The sequence below is a fragment of the Triticum aestivum genome, chromosome 2B, assembly GCF_018294505.1.
Source record: "Triticum aestivum cultivar Chinese Spring chromosome 2B, IWGSC CS RefSeq v2.1, whole genome shotgun sequence".
Classification (NCBI taxonomy): Eukaryota; Viridiplantae; Streptophyta; class Magnoliopsida; order Poales; family Poaceae; genus Triticum; species Triticum aestivum.
Genome location: NC_057798.1, coordinates 495,093,689 through 495,112,043, shown reverse-complemented (window position 1 = coordinate 495,112,043; position 18,355 = coordinate 495,093,689). Strand labels below are relative to the sequence as shown.

At 47.8% G+C, this 18,355-nt stretch overlaps 3 protein-coding genes across 4 annotated transcripts; 2 read left to right on the top strand and 1 right to left on the bottom strand.

Moving 5' to 3' along the window:
• Positions 1-1,379: 1,379 nt before the first annotated feature.
• Positions 1,380-3,446, top strand: LOC123041485 (pectinesterase). Its single transcript, XM_044464085.1, has 2 exons — positions 1,380-2,391; positions 2,508-3,446. The coding sequence occupies exons 1-2, from the start codon at positions 1,395-1,397 to the stop codon at positions 3,200-3,202; spliced, it is 1,692 nt and encodes a 563-aa protein (XP_044320020.1). The 5' UTR covers positions 1,380-1,394; the 3' UTR covers positions 3,203-3,446.
• Positions 3,447-3,864: 418 nt separating this feature from the next.
• LOC123041486 (uncharacterized) lies at positions 3,865-5,466 on the top strand. 2 transcript variants are annotated; one of them, XM_044464086.1, is made up of 3 exons: positions 3,865-4,084; positions 4,948-5,013; positions 5,135-5,466. In XM_044464086.1, exons 1-3 carry the CDS (start codon positions 3,959-3,961, stop codon positions 5,270-5,272), a joined length of 330 nt encoding a protein of 109 aa, XP_044320021.1. In that variant the 5' UTR covers positions 3,865-3,958; the 3' UTR covers positions 5,273-5,466. The 2 variants fall into 2 exon arrangements, with proteins under 2 accessions (XP_044320021.1, XP_044320022.1); XM_044464087.1 differs by having other exon boundaries at positions 3,873-4,084; positions 4,948-5,010.
• A 6,218-nt stretch (positions 5,467-11,684) lies between these two features.
• Positions 11,685-14,347, bottom strand: LOC123041484 (galactose mutarotase). Its single transcript, XM_044464084.1, has 5 exons — positions 13,977-14,347; positions 13,041-13,090; positions 12,801-12,924; positions 12,621-12,728; positions 11,685-12,530 (listed from the first exon to the last, which is right to left on the bottom strand). Exons 1-5 carry the CDS (start codon positions 14,149-14,151, stop codon positions 11,905-11,907), a joined length of 1,083 nt encoding a protein of 360 aa, XP_044320019.1. The 5' UTR covers positions 14,152-14,347; the 3' UTR covers positions 11,685-11,904.
• Between the last annotated feature and the right edge of the window lie 4,008 nt (positions 14,348-18,355).

Here is an 18,355-nt window from a genome sequence, read left to right as displayed (position 1 = left end):
GGAAAATGAAGAAATTGCAGACGACATACATGGCGTAAGTACTCTCGCAATTTAAGGAAGTTTTGATGCCTATTGTGGCCCCTTGGTGCGATGTGCTGGAGGTCATGCATGTCCTTGACGGGCCTCAGAGGAAAAACAATGCCCTATTATACAAGTAGGAGATAAAAACAAGAGCAGAGAAGGAAATCAAACCATAAGATGCATCACAGGAAACACCAACAGCCGATCAAACCCTGCAACTGGACATCGAAGTGAACCCCTCCGGCTACCCAGCAAACCGGACAAGGGAGATGCGGAAGACGAAGCCCCAGACGGCACGACCAGCTCACTCTCCCCGAGAAAACAGCAGTCGCTAGCGCAGGGAACACCGACGCCGTCTCTAGGAACCGACGCACAACCGTCGCCAACAAAAACAACCGAGAAGCGAGAGACGCACGCAACCACCGACACGTACGCAAAAAAGGCCCATTACAACCGCCACGACTCACAGCAGGCCCATATACAGGTATAAGCAGCGTAACACATATTAACAACTGGGCTCACGAACCGACTCCAAAGACCCCGATTCACTAGGAGCTGTGAATTCTTGGGAGCTTAGTGACTCTAGTGATGCCCTAAGGTTTACTCCTCTATTTTTTATGGATCAGTTAGAGTGAGGTGCCTTTTTGAATAAAAAAATATCAGTTTTGCTAGAACTCATCTAGATGAAATATAATTTGTTTTCATTCACTTTTTATAGCCAATTGATGTGATGTTATAAGATGCGTGTGTGCTGACGTTGGTTGTATCTGTTTTTATTTTCAAAGTGAATGAGACCAAATTATATCTCATCTAGATGAATTCTCAGATTGGATGGTAAAGATTTCTCATTTTATCTCCTTTCTATGAATGTAATAAAGCCGTAATATAATATAATATACTAGAAAGTTTGACTTTACTTCGATTTAGAATAGCGTGCTTATTTTAATTTCTCAAAATAATTTGAGGGTTCTTTTTTATTTCGGATCGGAGTAGTATAATTGCTAGAAAATTCAGTATTTCATTGTGGAATTCTAAAATAAAGTAAGGTACTCCGAGAAAATTTCGGCTGCTTGAACCGACTGCATGTCGCATTTTCTTTTTGAGAGACAAGCGTGACCGATTTTAGAAAGCAGACAGACAATGACCAGTCAGCGGGGAAGAACTCTCCGAAGGATGTCACCCCATTGACCAGGGCCAACGCGATCCCCAAATAGACACCGCTCTTCTGTACGTCAAAACCTAACGACCACCTGCGGACAGGACATGCCGCAAACAGCGCTCGAATCAATAATTCCCTTGCCACTGCCATGCATCCTTCCATTATAAATTGTGGTTTCCCTTCAATCCCTCAGAAACCTTTCTCGCCGGCCGAAATGGCAAATAACTTCCTCCTCGGGGGCCTGGGGGCCATCCTTGTCGTCGCGGTCGTGGTGGGCGTAGTCGCCACCGTGACCAGCTCCGGTAATAATAAGGCCGGCGACAACTTCAATGTCCCGGGTGAGGCCAACCTTGCCACCTCCGGCAAGTCGGTCAAGTCTCTGTGCGCCCCCACGCTGTACAAGGAGTCGTGCGAGAAGACCCTCACCTCGGCCTCCAATGGCACCGAGAACCCCAAAGAGGTGTTCGCCACCGTTGCCAAGTCGGCGTTGGAGTCGATCAAGTCGGCGGTGGAGCGGTCAAAAAGTATCGGGGAGGCCAAGTCGAGCGACCCCTTGACGGAGGGCGCGCGCCAGGACTGCAAGGAGCTCCTGGAGGATTCCGTGGACGACCTCAAGGGCATGGTCGAGATGGCCGGCGGCGACATCAAGGTGCTCCTTGGCCGCACCGACGACCTCGAGCACTGGATCACCGGTGTGATGACCTTTATCGACACCTGCGCCGATGGCTTCGCCGACGAGAAGCTCAAGGCGGACATGCAGGGCATCCTGCGCAACGCCACGGAGCTCAGCAGCAACGCGCTCGCCATCACCAACAGCCTCGGCGCCATCTTCAAGAAGCTCGACCTCGACGTGTTCAAGACCGACTCCCGCCGCCGCCTCTTGTCTGCGGATGAGTCCAGGTACCCCGCGTGGATGAGGGCTCCAGAAAGGAAGCTACTGGCCTCCGGTGGCTTGCCACAGCCGAACGCGATTGTGGCCAAGGACGGCAGCGGCAAATTCAAGACCATCCAGGACGCCGTGAACTCCATGCCCAAGGATCACCCGGGCCGGTACGTCATCTACGTCAAGGCTGGGGTCTACGAGGAGATGGTCATGGTCCCCAAGGACAAGGTGAACATATTCATGTACGGCGACGGCCCCAAGCAAAGCCGCGTCACCGGCAGCAAGAGCTTCGCCGACGGCATCACCACCATGAAGACCGCCACCTTCTGTGAGCCCTAGCTAGCTAGTAGGAGTATATATTTGGTGCAGCACGAGTAAGGTTAGGTTGCACAGGGCAATGCAGGTAGTAATTTAATAACGTATCTTGTCTGCTGCATGCTGCAGCCATTGAGGCGGCCGGGTTCATCTGCAAGAACATGGGGTTCCACAACACGGCCGGCGCGGAGAAGCACCAGGCGGTGGCGCTGCGGGTGCAGGGCGACCTCTCGGCGTTCTTCAACTGCCGGTTCGACGCGTTCCAGGACACGCTGTACGTGCACGCCCGGCGCCAGTTCTTCCGCAACTGCGTCATCTCCGGCACCATCGACTTCATCTTCGGCAACTCGGCCGCCGTCTTCCAGAACTGCCTCATCATCACGCGCCGGCCCATGGACAACCAGCAGAACTCGGTGACCGCGCACGGCCGCACGGACCCCAACATGAAGTCCGGGCTGGTCATCCAGAACTGCCGCCTGGTGCCGGACCAGAAGCTGTTCGCGGACCGCTTCAAGATCCCGTCCTTCCTGGGCCGGCCGTGGAAGGAGTTCTCGCGGCTGGTCATCATGGAGAGCATGATCGCCGACTTCATCAAGCCCGAGGGGTACATGCCGTGGAACGGCGACTTCGGGCTCAAGACGCTCTACTACGCCGAGTTCGGCAACCGCGGCCCCGGCGCCGGCACCAGCAAGAGGGTCACCTGGCCAGGGTTCCGCGTCATCGGGAACAAGGAGGCCGAGCAGTTCACCGCAGGGCCCTTCATCGACGGGGCGACATGGCTCAAGTTCACCGGCATGCCCAACTACCTCGGGTTCAAGGTCTAAACGCGCATGCATGCATATGCATGCAACGCCTGCCCCCTGTACATGAGATACCGATCGAGGTAACGTAATGTGTGTACAGAACGTGTGATGACTGATACTTGCAAGATCAGCTAAACCTTCGCTGCTCCGTTATCACCTTCTGTTCTTTTCTGTGGTTTGTTTCTGGAGTTCTCTTTTCCTTGGTAAATGATTAAGTGTATGTTGTGACAATGATTAACCGGAAAATGTATCATTCAGATGCCCATTAACTGCGTCTGTGTTGCTACTACTCCACTATTTTATGCTCATGTCTGCTGCACATCTCAACTTCTTATTTTGGACTGCTGTACGTAGTATACGTGACAGCACCGACACATAACCGAACCTCTCCAATAATCTCCACGTACGCATTAGCTTGTGTTTAACCCGGGTCAAAACAAACTTCCAAAGCAAGCTAGCATTTACGCCTCACCAAATTATCATGCATGCGCTCCGGCCTGGCATTCAACCATCCCCTAATGCGTGACGTCCGGCCGGACGCGGCAGGGAGATTACAAACTGCAATGAACTGGAATTAATAGAGGATAGAGCTGCCGATCTGGCCCGATACGTGTCACTTCTCACTATGCACGTATGATCCCCTCCCCACCGTCTCACTCGCCTCCGGCCACCTACAAAAGGACCCCCATCCCCTCCACCCTACCTGCATTGTGTGCTCGCAGTCCCTAGCTATCCCCTTTCCATCTTCTCCCAAACTTCCCAAGTGATCCGAAGAGGATGGGCTCGATCAAGAGGCAGGAGTACTCCTACGACGCCGACGATGAGGACGATTTCTACATCCGGAATGATGATGACCTTCTAGAGGCCCCGACCCTCACCAGCGAGCAAATGGCGCGAGCCAGGGTATATACGATCTATGCTCAATTTCAGTACCCACTTATATATGGTTCTTGAATTGTGTTGCCTTTCGCGTGCTTTTTTGAAATCACGGTTTCGCGCGCTTTTCTCCGTTTGAATCTTTTTATAGTAATTCTCTGCATTCTTGTGTTACGATTGTAGTCATAGATCCATACAATTCTAGCCATAGGAAATCATGATGGTTACTTTTTTTTAGGCAGATTACAGTTGGTTTCATGGATTCAGAATTGGATCCCTTGCTAGATCTTGTGTATTTTGCTCATATGCTCATAGATATTGTTTGTGTTATCCAGTCTAGCACTAATACATAGTATGCCTCATGTATGGGCAAAATAGATCGACAAGAAGTTGTGAGTAAGATCTTGAGAAATTTAGATCCGAGATTCAAAGCTTCAATCTGAATATATTAATTGAATACTAACTAGAAGAGTTACATTAATTAAAAATATTAGGAATACTACCTCCGTTTCAGTTTACAAGTCCTACGCGTATACCTAGGTTGCCAATTTTATCACCCTAATATAAACTATATAACACAAAAATTATACCTTTTAAAAGTAGAAACTCCAAAGTTTATGTTGGTATATTTTTTGTAATATATGACTTGTATTAGGTTGGTCAAATTGACGACCTAGGGGTACGCGCATGCCCTGTAAACTGAGAGAGAGGTAGTACATCATATATGGAGTAGATGCAAAAGCCAGATGATTTACCACTCACATATTTGGGGAGCAACTTACTAGCACTACTAGCATAGTTTGCTGCCGCCGCCGCAGCTGTATGAATTAACTCCCGGTCTCAATTTCCTGGTGCAATTACCATAGTTTGACTCGTTTCACTGCATGCAGGAGGAAGCTCTGTACGTGCTGAAAACCAAGTCCCCTGAAGAGGCTTTCAAGATTTTCACCGAGGTAGTAGTAGCATCACTCCTTTGATTGTTTTACCTTTGATTCCTCTCATGTTATTTTAGCACCACTCTATCTAGAGTTTAGTGAAAATCATTCACAAATTAAGTTCGGAAAGTATATGTTCTAGGGTTCCTATTACAATGTTGACGGTCCGCCATTGGGACTGGAGCAGAAGGACAAGACCCCGGCCACTGCAACGCCTCCAGCAGCCCCCGCCAACGTGAAGGAGCAGCCCCAGACTACCGTGCCGCCATCAGGGAAGTGAGCGAGCATGAGCAATCCGGCCGCTTCAAGAAGTTGTAGTAACTGCCCCCGTCGTAGTAGCGTCCTGCCCATCTGGCCATGTTGAACCATGAATAATCGCGTGTTTGTTTGTTTGTTTGTTTGTATGTGAACCTAAGAGGGACCTGTATTCCTCCTCCGTGATGATCCACCGAATGAACCATCCGTTTCGTTTAATGCTCCGGCGTTTATTTTGTCCGTTCGAATGCGTGTCAACAGCAAAACTATGCATCTCTCATGTTCCGATGTTGGCATGGTCTATTCATCGAATGCCTGCATATTTCATGAGAAAGATAGACAATTTGTTGAAGATTTGGCGTTTGGAAGCCTTTGTATATATGAACAATCCAATCTTCAAGCCACACTCTTTAGCAAAGAACTAGAAATGACGATAGCATTTCGCTCACGTTGCACATAACTTAAAATGCAGTGACATCTCCTATATCTATATCTTAATTAATGCAAAATACACACAACCCTCTTGCGTGTTCTTGCTTAAGTTCATGCTTAGCAACGTGCACTGGTGACCGAAATTAACAAAAGATCCATAATTTGTTAAAGCGATCGACGCTATGTCCATATATGTCGCAAAAGCGGAAAGCGTTTCCGTTGTGAGCAGTGCACGCAACCGATGTTGTAGCCGTTTTCAAAAAAAAAAAAAACCCGATGTTGTACACATAGCGTCGCGCGTCATGCGTGTTGGGGTTTTGCCCAAAAATGCTACACCTATAAAATGCCTACGTACTGTTACGTAATTAGACTAACTGCTAATCCCTCTACCCCCTGATTCCAACTGGGTGGGGTCCCTCTTCTAATTTCCTCCAACTGAAAAATGCCACCTAAGCCATTACGTTACTTTACGTTTGATTGCTACGTAAGTGTAGCATTGCTCGGGTTTTGCCTTTGCCACCTGACCCTCCGGAAACGTACACGCACGTAGCGGGTCGCCGTGTCACCTGATGCGCGCGTGAGCCTCGTGGCCGGGGCCGTGGCGTCACTACGGCTTCCTTGCGCTTTCGGTTCGTGGCTGCTTGCGCATACTGCCTGCGCGCTGCCAAACTTGTGATGGCAATGCGGGTCGTCGCATCCGGTGTGTTAGACTATGTATAGCTTCTGTACCTATGTACGTATATTGTATGTATTGTAACACAACCATTATATATAATGAGATAAGACACCTTTAGAGGGTTGTGCTGGTTCCCCAAAACTTATTGTCTTACATGGTATCACGCTAGGTTACGATCGCTTCCGCTTCTAAACCCTAATACCCGCACCGCCGCCGCAGCCGCCGCCGCCTTCACCGCCGCCGCCGCGCCATCGATCGCGCCGCCGCCGCGCCATCGATCGCGCCGCCGCCATGTCGAGCGCCGCCACCACCGGTTCCACTGCTGCGGGCTTCCTCCCGGCCTCTCTTGCGGCTCTGCTCAACCTCCTACTCGATGCCGTCTCTGTTCCGGCTCCGATCGGGACAAGGAGCATCGGCTCCGTCTTCTCCACGCCGCCGGCGCCCTCGCTTGGGCGTGACCTCGTGGTCCACACCGCGGCGCCGCCGTCCGCTGCGGACTCCGCAGGCATCGTCCCGCCGCTCCTGCCGCAAGCGGATCACACTGCCCCGCTGGTGGGGTTGGCGGCGTCCGCCCCGGCCGCGGGCCTTGCGGCGTCCGCACCGGCCGCGAGCTTTGCGGCGCCCGCCCTGGCTGCGGTCCCGCCTCCTCCCGCATTGGCTTCGGTGCCTCCGGCTGCCTCCATGGTGTTTGCACCCCAGGCAGCCTCCTCGATGGGATCGTCTTCGCCGCCGCCGTTTCACTTCGGTCATCTCATCACCATCAAGCTCTCCGCCGACAACTACATCTTCTGGCGTGCGCAGGTTCTCCCGCTCTTGGAGAGTCACTACCTGCTAGGCTACATCGACGGATCGCTTCCCTGCCCACCCGCGCTGGTAGACAGCGTGCACGGTCCGGTCTACAATCCGGCCCATCGCGTCTGGACGGGGCAGGACCAGGCGAACCTCTCCTCCATCCAGGGGTCGCTCTCGCCGGCAGTTGCCGGCCTTGTTGTCTTCGCGAAGACGTCTCATGAGGCCTGGACCATCCTTGAGCGCACCTTTGCAGCGCAGTCCCAGGCTCGTGTCTCTGCACTCCGTCGTCAGCTTGGAGAGTGTCAGAAGCTTAACTCCACTGCCACTGAGTTCTACAACAAGGTCAAGGGCCTCGTCGACACATTGGCCTCCATTGGACAGCCCCTACCGACTCCGAGTTCAACTCGTTTATTGTCAATGGTCTTGATGAGGAGTATGATGCCTTAGTCAAGATCATCAACGAGCGAGGCAACTCGACACCCATGCTGGCACACGAGGTTTTCTCTCGGCTCCTTCTCACTGAGCAACGGGTCGAGACTCGCCGCACCAGGGGCACTGGCTCCCTCTCGGCCAACGCTGCCACCAAGGGTGGCCGCTCTTCTTCATCACCCCGGTCTCCCTTGGGGCTGCCACCGTCGCCCGCCTCGGCCCCCCCACCTACTGCGACCTTACCGGGGGCTGGCGGTCCACGTGTGTGTCAGCTTTGTGGCCGCGATGGGCACTGGGCCTCCAAGTGTCATAAGCGCTTCCAGCGAAGCTTCCTTGGTCTTGGCAATGACGGCAAAGATACACGCAACAATGCCCGTCAGGTCGCCATGGCTGATCGTCCCGCGCCGCAGAAGCAACAGGGACACACTCAGTCCTACTCCATCGATCCACACTGGTACATGGACTCTGGGGCGACAGAGCATCTGACTAGCGAGATGGGGAAGCTTCACACTCGTGAACCCTATCATGGCTCCGACAAGATCCACACCGCCAATGGAGCAGGTATGCACATCTCTCATATTGGTCAAGCATCTCTTCTCACTAGACATTCCAATAGGAGTCTTCAGCTTCGCAATGTTCTTCGAGTTCCATCTGTGACCCGTAATCTTCTTTCAGTTCCTAAACTACGTGATAATAATGTGCTTTGTGAATTTCACCCTTTTGATCTTTTTATTAAGGATCGGGGCACGAGGGACATTCTTCTTAGTGGGCGGTTGTGCCAGGGCCTCTACCGTCTGGAGCATCCTGGTGTCGCTCGTGTTTTCAGTGGAGTTCGGGTCTCTCCGTCACAGTGGCATGCTCGTCTTGGTCACCCGGCCACACCTATTGTCCGTCATATTTTGCGTCGTCATGAGCTTCCTAGTTTGTCTAGTAATAAAGATGTAGCAGTGTGTGATGCTTGTCAGCAGGGGAAGAGTCATCAACTTCCTTTTTCGGAGTCCAGTCGTGAGGTGAAACATCCTTTAGAACTTGTGTTTTCAGATGTATGGGGTCCTGCTCAGACTTCTGTCAGTGGTCATAATTACTATATCAGTTTCGTTGATGCTTATAGTCGCTTTACCTGGCTTTACCTTATTAAACGCAAATCTGATGTGTTTGATATTTTTGTTCAGTTTCAAAAACATATTGAGCGTCTTCTCAAGCACAAAATTGTTCATGTCCAGTCGGACTGGGGGGGCGAATATCGCAACCTCAACTCTTTCTTTCAGTCGCTTGGGATAGCTCATCGTTTAGCATGTCCACATACACATCAGCAGAATGGTTCAGTCGAACGTAAGCATCGTCATATTGTTGAAGCTGGTCTTACTCTTTTGGCCCATGCATATGTTCTGTTTCGGTTTTGAAGTGATGCTTTCACCACTGCATGCTTTCTCATCAACCGTACTCCTACTCGTGTTTTAAACATGAAGACTCCCATTGAGGTTCTCCTTAATGAACAACCTGATTATACCTTTCTCAAGGTATTTGGGTGTGCTTGCTGGCCGCATCTTCGTCCATATAACAAGCGCAAGCTTGAGTTTCGTTCTAAGAAGTGTGTTTTTCTTGGCTATAGCTCTCTTCATAAAGGTTACAAATGTCTTCATGTTCCCACTAATCGTGTCTATATATCTCGGGACGTCGTGTTTGATGAGCATGTTTTTCCCTTTGCCAACCTTCCTGTGTCCACTGTCGAACCACCATCCCTGCATTCATCCTCTGTTGCTTCTGACCAATTTGATGATGTTGCATACTCTCCTTTGCTGTTACCTAACCATGGTGCAGGAACCGGACGTGGAGCTCGTTTGGAGCTGTTGGAGGATTCACCATCATCATCATCGTCTTCTGGTGGGCACGTCGATCGCCCTATTTTGCATGGCATCGATTCGCGTGCCCATGCATGGTCACCCGACGAGCCCGTCGCGCCGAGCATCTCCACTGCTCGGTCTGTTTCGCCAGCGACCGCCGAGTCGTCCGCGGCTCGGCCCGTCACGCCGTCTTCGCCTGCGGCTCGGCCCGTCACGCCATCTTCGCCCGCGGCTCGGGTCCTCACGTTGCCTTCATCAGCAGATCGGCCCGCGACACCGGCCGCGCCACGGCCCACTATGCCGAGCTCGCCATCGGCCCGGTCTGTGATGCCGGAGTCGCCAACTGCTTCGTCTGCTCTGCCGGTTTCGCCGGTGGGCCGGCCTTCTTCGCCGACCGAGTCCGAGGCTACCGTGACTGGCTCCTCGTCACCGGCTGACTCGTCAACGTCGTCGTCCTTCAGCCCGTTGCAGGCTGCTCCGTCGACCTCGGTGGTTCCTGTGTCCCGACCACATACACACAGTCGCAGTGGCATTTTCAAACCTAAGGAACGTAAGGATGGTACGGTTGCTTGGTTGGCTGCTTGTTTGGCTGCTGCTGTTGCAGATCCATCTTCTGAGCCTCGCTCATATCAGGCTGCCCTGCGCATTCCACATTGGCGAGAGGCTATGGAGCAGGAGTTTCATGCTCTTCTTCGTAACAAGACATGGACTCTCGTTCCTCTACCACCACGGGTAAATGTTATTGACTCAAAATGGGTATTCAAAGTGAAGAAGCATTCGGATGGATCTATTGAGCGTTACAAAGCGCGACTTGTTGCTCGCGGTTTTCGGCAGCGTCATGGTCTTGACTATGAGGACACCTTCAGTCCTGTCGTCAAGCCTACCACTATTCGGCTTCTTCTTCCATTTCTGTTTCTCGTGGTTGGTCACTTCGTCAACTTGATGTGCAGAATGCTTTTCTACATGGATTTTTGGAGGAAGAGGTTTATATGAAACAACCGCCTGGTTTCTCTGATCCTGATCGTCCTGACTATATCTGTCGTCTTTCCAAAGCACTATATGGTTTGAAGCAAGCTCCTCGTGTCTGGCATGCCCGCCTTGCCTCTGCCCTTCGTGCTCATGGGTTTGTGCCGTCCACTGCTGACACTTCATTATTTCTTCTACAGAAGCCAGAAGTCACTATGTATCTTTTGGTATATGTCGATGATATTATCCTTGTCAGCTCTTCTCAGTATGCTGCTGATGCTTCTGTCTGCTCTCTTGGTGCTGATTTTGCGGTCAAAGATCTTGAGAAGCTTCACTACTTTCTTGGAGTTGAGGTCACCTCTCGTGCTACTGGTCTTGTCCTTATGCAGAAGAAGTACTCCTTGGAGTTGTTACAAAGAGCTGGCATGCTGAAGTGCAAACCGACCACCACACCCATGTCGTCTACCGACAAGATAACAGCTGTTGATGGTGAACTTTTGTCTCCTGCGGATGCCACAGAGTACAGGAGCATTGTTGGTGGACTTCAGTACTTGACGATCACGAGACCAGATATCTCTTATGCTGTTAACAGGGTTTGTCAGTATCTTCAGGCTCCCAGAGATACTCATTGGGCTGCTGTTAAACGCATTCTTCGTTATGTTCAGTTCATCCTGACATTTGGTATGCATATTTGGCCGACTTCCTCTCGGGTCCTTTCGGCCTTCTCTGATGCAGATTGGGCTGGTAGCCCAGATGACAGGCGATCCACGGGGGGTTATGCAGTATTCTTTCGCTCTAATTTGATCGCCTGGAGTGCTCGGAAACAGGCTACTGTGTCACGTAGCAGTACTGAAGCTGAGTACAAGGCTGTGGCTAATGCTACTGCAGAGATTATTTGGGTGCAATCTTTGCTTCAGGAGTTGGGTTTGTCTCAACCATAGCCTCCTATTCTTTGGTGTGATAACATCGGTGCTACATACCTTTCTGCAAATCCAGTATTTCATGCCCGAATGAAACACATTGAAGTTGACTATCACTTTGTACGGGAACGTGTATCACAGAAGCAACTCCAGATCAAGTTTATCTCATCTAAGGATCAACTTGCAGACATCTTCACTAAGCCTTTACCGCTGCCACAGTTTGAGGCTTGTAGGCGCAATCTTACCCTTCTCAGTTCTTTAGAAAGTGGCTAAGATTGAGGGAGGGTGTTAGACTATGTATAGCTTCTGTACCTATGTACGTATATTGTACGTATTGTAACACAACCATTATATATAATGAGATAAGCCACCCCTAGAGGATTGTGCTGGTTCCCCAAAACTTATTGTCTTACACGGTGCACCGACACGACACCGGAGTGTAGCGTAGCGTGATCCTCAGAGTCAACTTTTTGCTTACACAAGCTGGGCCCGTTTGGAAAGAAGATACCCGATGTCCTGGCCCAAACCCAACACATCATACACGCCTAATTTTTATTTTATTTTTCCCGATGGGAAACCATACTACTACAAAGTTAAGTTAGAAGGAGAACTTGAGGAGCATGTAGTGCTTGTACACCTGGCCGGGCCTCACCGTCACCGACGGGAACTCGGGGTGGTTCACGGCGTCCGGGTACGCCTGCGTCTCAAGGCAGAACCCAGCGTATTGCCGGTACACGATGCCGCCCTTCCCCCTGGTGTTGTTCAGCCCGTTGCCGGTGTAGAGCTGCATGGCCGGCTGGTTGGCCCACAGCTGCAGCGCGCGCCCGGACGCGCCGTCCCGGACCGCCGCCACCTTCCGCATGCCGGCCCCGTCGATCACGTAGTTGATGTCGTACCCGCGGACGCCCTTGCCGCCCATGACCTGCCGGATGCGCGCGCCGATGGGCGTCGGCGTCCGGAAGTCGTAGTTCGTGCCGGCCACCGGGTCGACGCGGCCCGACGACGGGAGGAGCTCCTCGTCCATCGGGGTGTACCGGGACGCGGAGAGCTGGAGCGTGTGGCCCAGCACGTCGCCGCTGCCCTGCCCGCCCAGGTTGAAGTACACGTGCTGCAGGAAGTTCACCGGCGTCGCTTTGTTCAGCGCCGTTGCGTTCGTGCGGATGCTCAGCACGTATGGGCTCGACACCTGGTAGGTCGCGTACACGTCCAGGTCTCCGGGGAATCCTGATTCATAATGTTGGTTGCAAGCATGATTGATCAACGACACGACAGTTTTTTGTATGGTAAAGAATTGGGTCGTGTCGTTTTCCCTACCTTGCTCCCCGTCGAAGCTGCGGTAGTACAGCGTGATATACGGGGAGTCGCCGCCGGCGACGTACTCCTTCACCGTCCATATGACTTTGCTGAATCCCCTGTGGCCGCCTATAACAGTAGAAAATGAAGTAACGCATATGTTATCGCAGGTAGCTCTTGACAGAATCGAACAATGCATACCATGGATGGCGTTCCTGCCGTCGTTGATGTACGTGTGGTATACTTTGCCGTCGAGGACGAACCGGCCTCTGGCCATTCGTTGTGCTACGCGCCCGCTCAGCGGGCCGAAGTAGGCCGTATCGTTCTGGTTCGCAAGAGCAAATATTCAGAGGAAACAGATTGAAATTGTGATAACAATAATCCTAAGACGTTGGGCTCATATGTAGATTAGTTGGAGAAGATGGAATTCGAAGATCTTACAACATATTCAGCGAGGGTGTCTTTACCCAGCACAACATCAGCTAAATTCCCTACAAAATCATTTCGGTATATCAAGCCTCACACACAAAAACAAGCTCACAACAAATGAAGGAAGCTACCCGCAAAAAATTAAAAAAAAAATAAAAAAAGAAGGAAGCTATTAAACATGACAATTTTACTCGAGTGTTTTTTTTCTTTTGAGGAATACTCGGGAGTTTGGATACCCAAACCCACATCTGTATAGGTGCGGTGCTTTAATTTGTGTATGGGGCAAAACTCAGGGTTGGTAATCCGATTATTTATGGGTTGGCATGGAATACAATTACTAGTATTTACAGAGGGAATTAAAACCTTTCTGTTATGTGGGCCTTCAAATATTTATCACACAACCCTTCCTTTTGTAAGTAGATGACTTTCTAATATGCATATTCAAACTTTGTTAAGTTTTACTAATAATGGGCACATGAAATTTTTCTCCTAACACGAGCCTATGAAATTAATGATAAAAATGCACATTAGAGATCGTGTTAGTGCCTAAAACATTATATATATATATATATATATATATATATATATATATATATATATATATATATATATATATATATATATGAGTGGGAAATATATATTTTTGAAATCTAACTCCCCTATGTCCTAGTAAAAAATATTTTGCTTATTTTTAAGTTATAATGCTATAACTTCTTACGGCGATAAAACACAATTGGCATGAATACTCATCGAATTTGCGCATGGAAATGGTTTCTTTTGTTCATCTATGGATATATTCATGGACATCAACCTTTGATATCACTTAACCATTGAAAAAACCCAACATGTGTCATCCTAAGAGGCTGCATGATTTCTGGGTACCAACAAAAGAATAATGTCTGATTTTATATTATATTGAAAGGGAGGAACATCATCCGCTCATCATACCTTTGTTGTCGGGGACGATGATCGACATGATAGTGGCGCCCCAGTTGGTGACCTTCACGGAGAAATCCCCTTTCTTGAGCATGTACACCCCAACCATCTTCCTCGCTTCGCCGACGCAAACCAGCGCAGAGGCCACAAGGCACAAGAGCGCGAGAAACGCTAGAACCCTAGCCATGGGGTTAGCACGCAGGAAGAAGACGATGGCTTAGAAGATGCAGGCACTGGACCGAGTGAATCACACGTAGTAGAACGGATGGGCAGTTGTATCAACTAGGAGCACTCATTATCGAAGAAGTGAGGAGATCTCGTCTAGTGGACTTTTTCTAGAGATCTGCATGCCTAATGACTAATGGCTTCAAGAACCTGTAGGAAAAAAATGCACGGTTGGTTGGCAGTTCAAGCGTAAACAAGGTTTAAAAAAGGAGTGGACTAGGGAGCGGTGCCGCATGGTTGCATGCATGCAACAATTACCCATAGGCATGACATTACTCTTTAAGTTTAAATTTTTTAAATTTTTATCTCTCAAACTATTATCCTGATTGACGGTCTGCTTTTATTGCTGGATTTTACATAGGGATATCTTCAAAAAAAAGACCACGTGTGAGCTTGCTTCAACTACTTTTTTTTCGTTGGTACTTGCTAGGTTACTCTAACTTGCTAGAAACTAATATGGTTGTCAGGTTGTTGAACAATTTTGGTACCAATACACTGCCAACTTCATATATCATGGGATGAGAACTTTAAGGTGAATTTTATTGTCAAAACGTATCCATATGGGATATGGTATCGAAGCTCTTGTCGAGACAAATATACTTGAAGATGGATTATAAATCATATTTGTGATTCATGAATTAAAACATTTTTGAATTTTTAACTTGAAAGTGTGTTATTTCTTCAATAGTATTTTTATGTTGATGACAATGGGGTTTGTGAGGTCTAATGTCGTTTATCAAGTTTATGTCAGGACATTGGCCTCTCATGAGTTGTCTATGGACATGGTTGACCCCCTAATTCGAAAAGGAAAAAATGTACCAGTTTTCTGAAGACTCAAAGATTTATTTTATTTTATTTGAATCAGAGGACAACCACACTATTAAGAGGGGTGGAGGTATTCGAGGATGTTGGGGATCATGCTACCACTCCTATGAAGCAACCCAACACGAAAAAATTCATAAAGGGTAAAACCCTAGACCTTAATGTGCCTCTGTTGGAACCCACATGTACCTAGGGACCGGGTCCCTGAAGAGGACATAAACCTTCTAGACACCCCAGGTCCTCGGACTCCTGATGACCCACAAGTATAGGGGATCAACCATAGTCCTTTCAATAAGTAAGAGTGTCGAGCCCAACGAGGAGCAGAAGGAAATGACAGACGGTTTCCAGCAAGGTATTATCTGCAGGCACTGAAATTGTCGGTAACATATAGTTTGATAGCAAGGCAATTTGTAACAAGCAAATAGTAGTAATGTAACAAAGGTGAAGTAAGGTAGCCCAATCCTTTTGGTAGAAAAGGACATGACGGAACTTTCTCTTATAGCAAGTAAAATGTTCTTGAGGACACATGGGAATTTCGTTTAGTCACTTTCATCATGTTTGTTTAATTCGCATTCGCTACTTTGATAATTTCATATGTGGGTGGACCGCTGCTTGGGTGCTGTACTTACTTGAAAAAGCCTCCCACTTATGGTTAACCTGATAGAGGAGGAGGTGTCCCGATCTTTCGATGAGATGATAACTATCGATTTGGTGAAGATAACTTTGACGATCCGACTACAAACGTGCACAACGTTGCGCCTTAGCAATCGCTAAACCAACTCCGAGAGGTTATTGACCACGCCGGAGCACAATCAACCTGACCACAAAGGTCTATTCCTGCAAGCAATCGAAGAACAAGCAAGAATATGATAAAAGCAATCTGAATATTGCGAGTATATATGAAGTATTGATAAAGGTGGGGATCCGTAAGCGGTCTTGGTCTGGTTGTTGAACACAAACAAACTACACGAAGTTGCAATGGCTAACTTTTAACTAAACAAATCCCAAGGAAAAATCTACTAGATGGATCTATTTATATAGGAGCAAGGGGTGGCGGCCAAGGAGGTGGGAGAATGTCCCAAGGCAGCCTAAAACCAACCCTAGGTCGTACAAGGCTTATGGGCCCAAGTGGAGGTGATGCAACACCTTTGGACTTATTGTTTGACTCGGATTCTGCTGCAGCGTCAGATTGTTTCGTCGATATCTCGACACCCCGGACGAATTTGAAGGTGAATCCAAATGGGCTGGAAAGAGCACAAATTCTTGATTCCAACAAAAAAAGTATCACCCAGTTCGGAGTCCGTATGAAAAAGTTGTTGGCGTTTTGAGTCAGGTATGTCTGTGCAGTCCGAATCTGAATCCAGAACGTGAGAGACTTGGACTCTATCTTCTCTTGGCCCAAAAGTGACGTGAGAGAACTTTTTGAACAGCAAGTAAACATCTCTTTCTCCCTTATCTTCATATGTGAATTGTACAAATGTCCCATACACGTGCAATTAGACAAAATACAAAAGTGTGTGAAGTATTTTTCTTCTGGATAACATAAATAGATTATTGAATAGTTTGCACTAGAAATCACCTGACAAATATGCATGTATGCAATATTTTTGGTCGTATCCAAGGTAGTCATGTCCTCATCATCCTCCCCCTTTTGAAAACAAAGCCGTCCTCGACGTTGCTTAATCTGAAATGTGGTTAACAAAAGAGACAAGGTATACATGTTGTATATGTATATGTCATCCATTTTTACTTCCCTTGATTTTTGCACATATGACACATGTATACATGAGTAACTTTCATAGCTCATAAAATATAAAGCCAAAATATTATCATAAGTAGAAGGCATGAAAATATTACAACTCAGTTTGCACATATAAGTGAAGCTCTTATTCTTATCAAAACATTAACAATATTCATCATTAAACCATCCCAACATTGGTGAATAAACCTTACTTGCATCAAATTTACATGCTACAACATGCTTAAATAAGCAAACATGCAGTAAGTCATTGGACACAGAATCATCACCAAGATTAGAGGTCATATCAAAATGATTAAACATTGATTCTTTTGCATCAATAGTTAATTCAATGGGTGCACTCAAAATTGTTGGTATTTCAGTTGTTTGATCACATGATGCATTCATGATAGTAACATGATTTTTTAAAATAGGTGACGTGCTCAAATCAACAGGTAACTCAACACATGATGTATTTAAGTTAATTAGGGATGCATCATTCTCATGTGAAGTTATATCATCAATACCTTTACTGTTACCTTGTCGCAAAGACGTAGCTGATGTTGGTATGGATAATGACAATGTACCATACACTTGAGATGATGTCGCACTCACAATCTGAGGTGTGACTGCTATAGTAGGTGCAACGATGGAGGAATCAACCGATGGTAGTGAGCATGAATTGGAATAGTAGTTGTTATAGTCACCCAATGCATCCTCCTGTAACTGTCTCTCAAAGGTACAAGCACGAACATACATACCAGTAATGCAACGAGGAATATACCTAAATCTTGCCTGAATATCATGGTTCAAACCACCAAAAAATCTATTCATTGTATCATCCTCAGATTCTTCTATGTCACAATGATGCATATAAGATTTGAACTCTTGGTAGTAAGCATGAACAGTGTTATTGCCTTGTTTAAATTGTTCAAATTTGCGAAGCAATTCACGACGATAGTAACGAGGGAAAAATTGTTGTCTCATTACATGTTTCAAATCTTTCCAAGTTGTGGGTTGGTTATCAATGTTTTTCTTACAATGCACACTCCACCAAACAGAAGCAAAACCAGTAAATGCTCTAGTGGCAGCTCGTACTCGCTCAAGTTCAGAAAAGTCATGGTAACTAAAAAGTTGTTCTACTTCAAGCTCCCAAGCTAAATAAATAGCATGATTAAATCTACCCTCAAATGATGGTAAAGAGATAACCTGACCATGTGCTCGTGTGTGTTGTCCCAACTCTCGTGATGGTGAAGATGTGTTCGTCGTCCAAGAACTTCTTTCTCCGGAACCTGTCATGATTAGTAGAAACAAGAAATAAAATTCGAGAATAATGTTCCTATGAACTACTAGGATGTGGTTGTGACGTGCTTATAGTAAAGCAAATATCAATATCTTACAAGTTCTTACCATGCGACAGGTGGTGACAGGCAACCAGCGGTGTCAAATAACTCCGAAGATTGTGTAAAGCGATTGCCAGGGGAACGTACGTATACAAGGTGTATAAATATGTGGAGCTGGGTTGGCTATATATGGTAGCAAAAGATTAGCAATAATCAATTCAAAGATGCAATGTTGAATAAACGCTCGACGACGGTACTGTGCT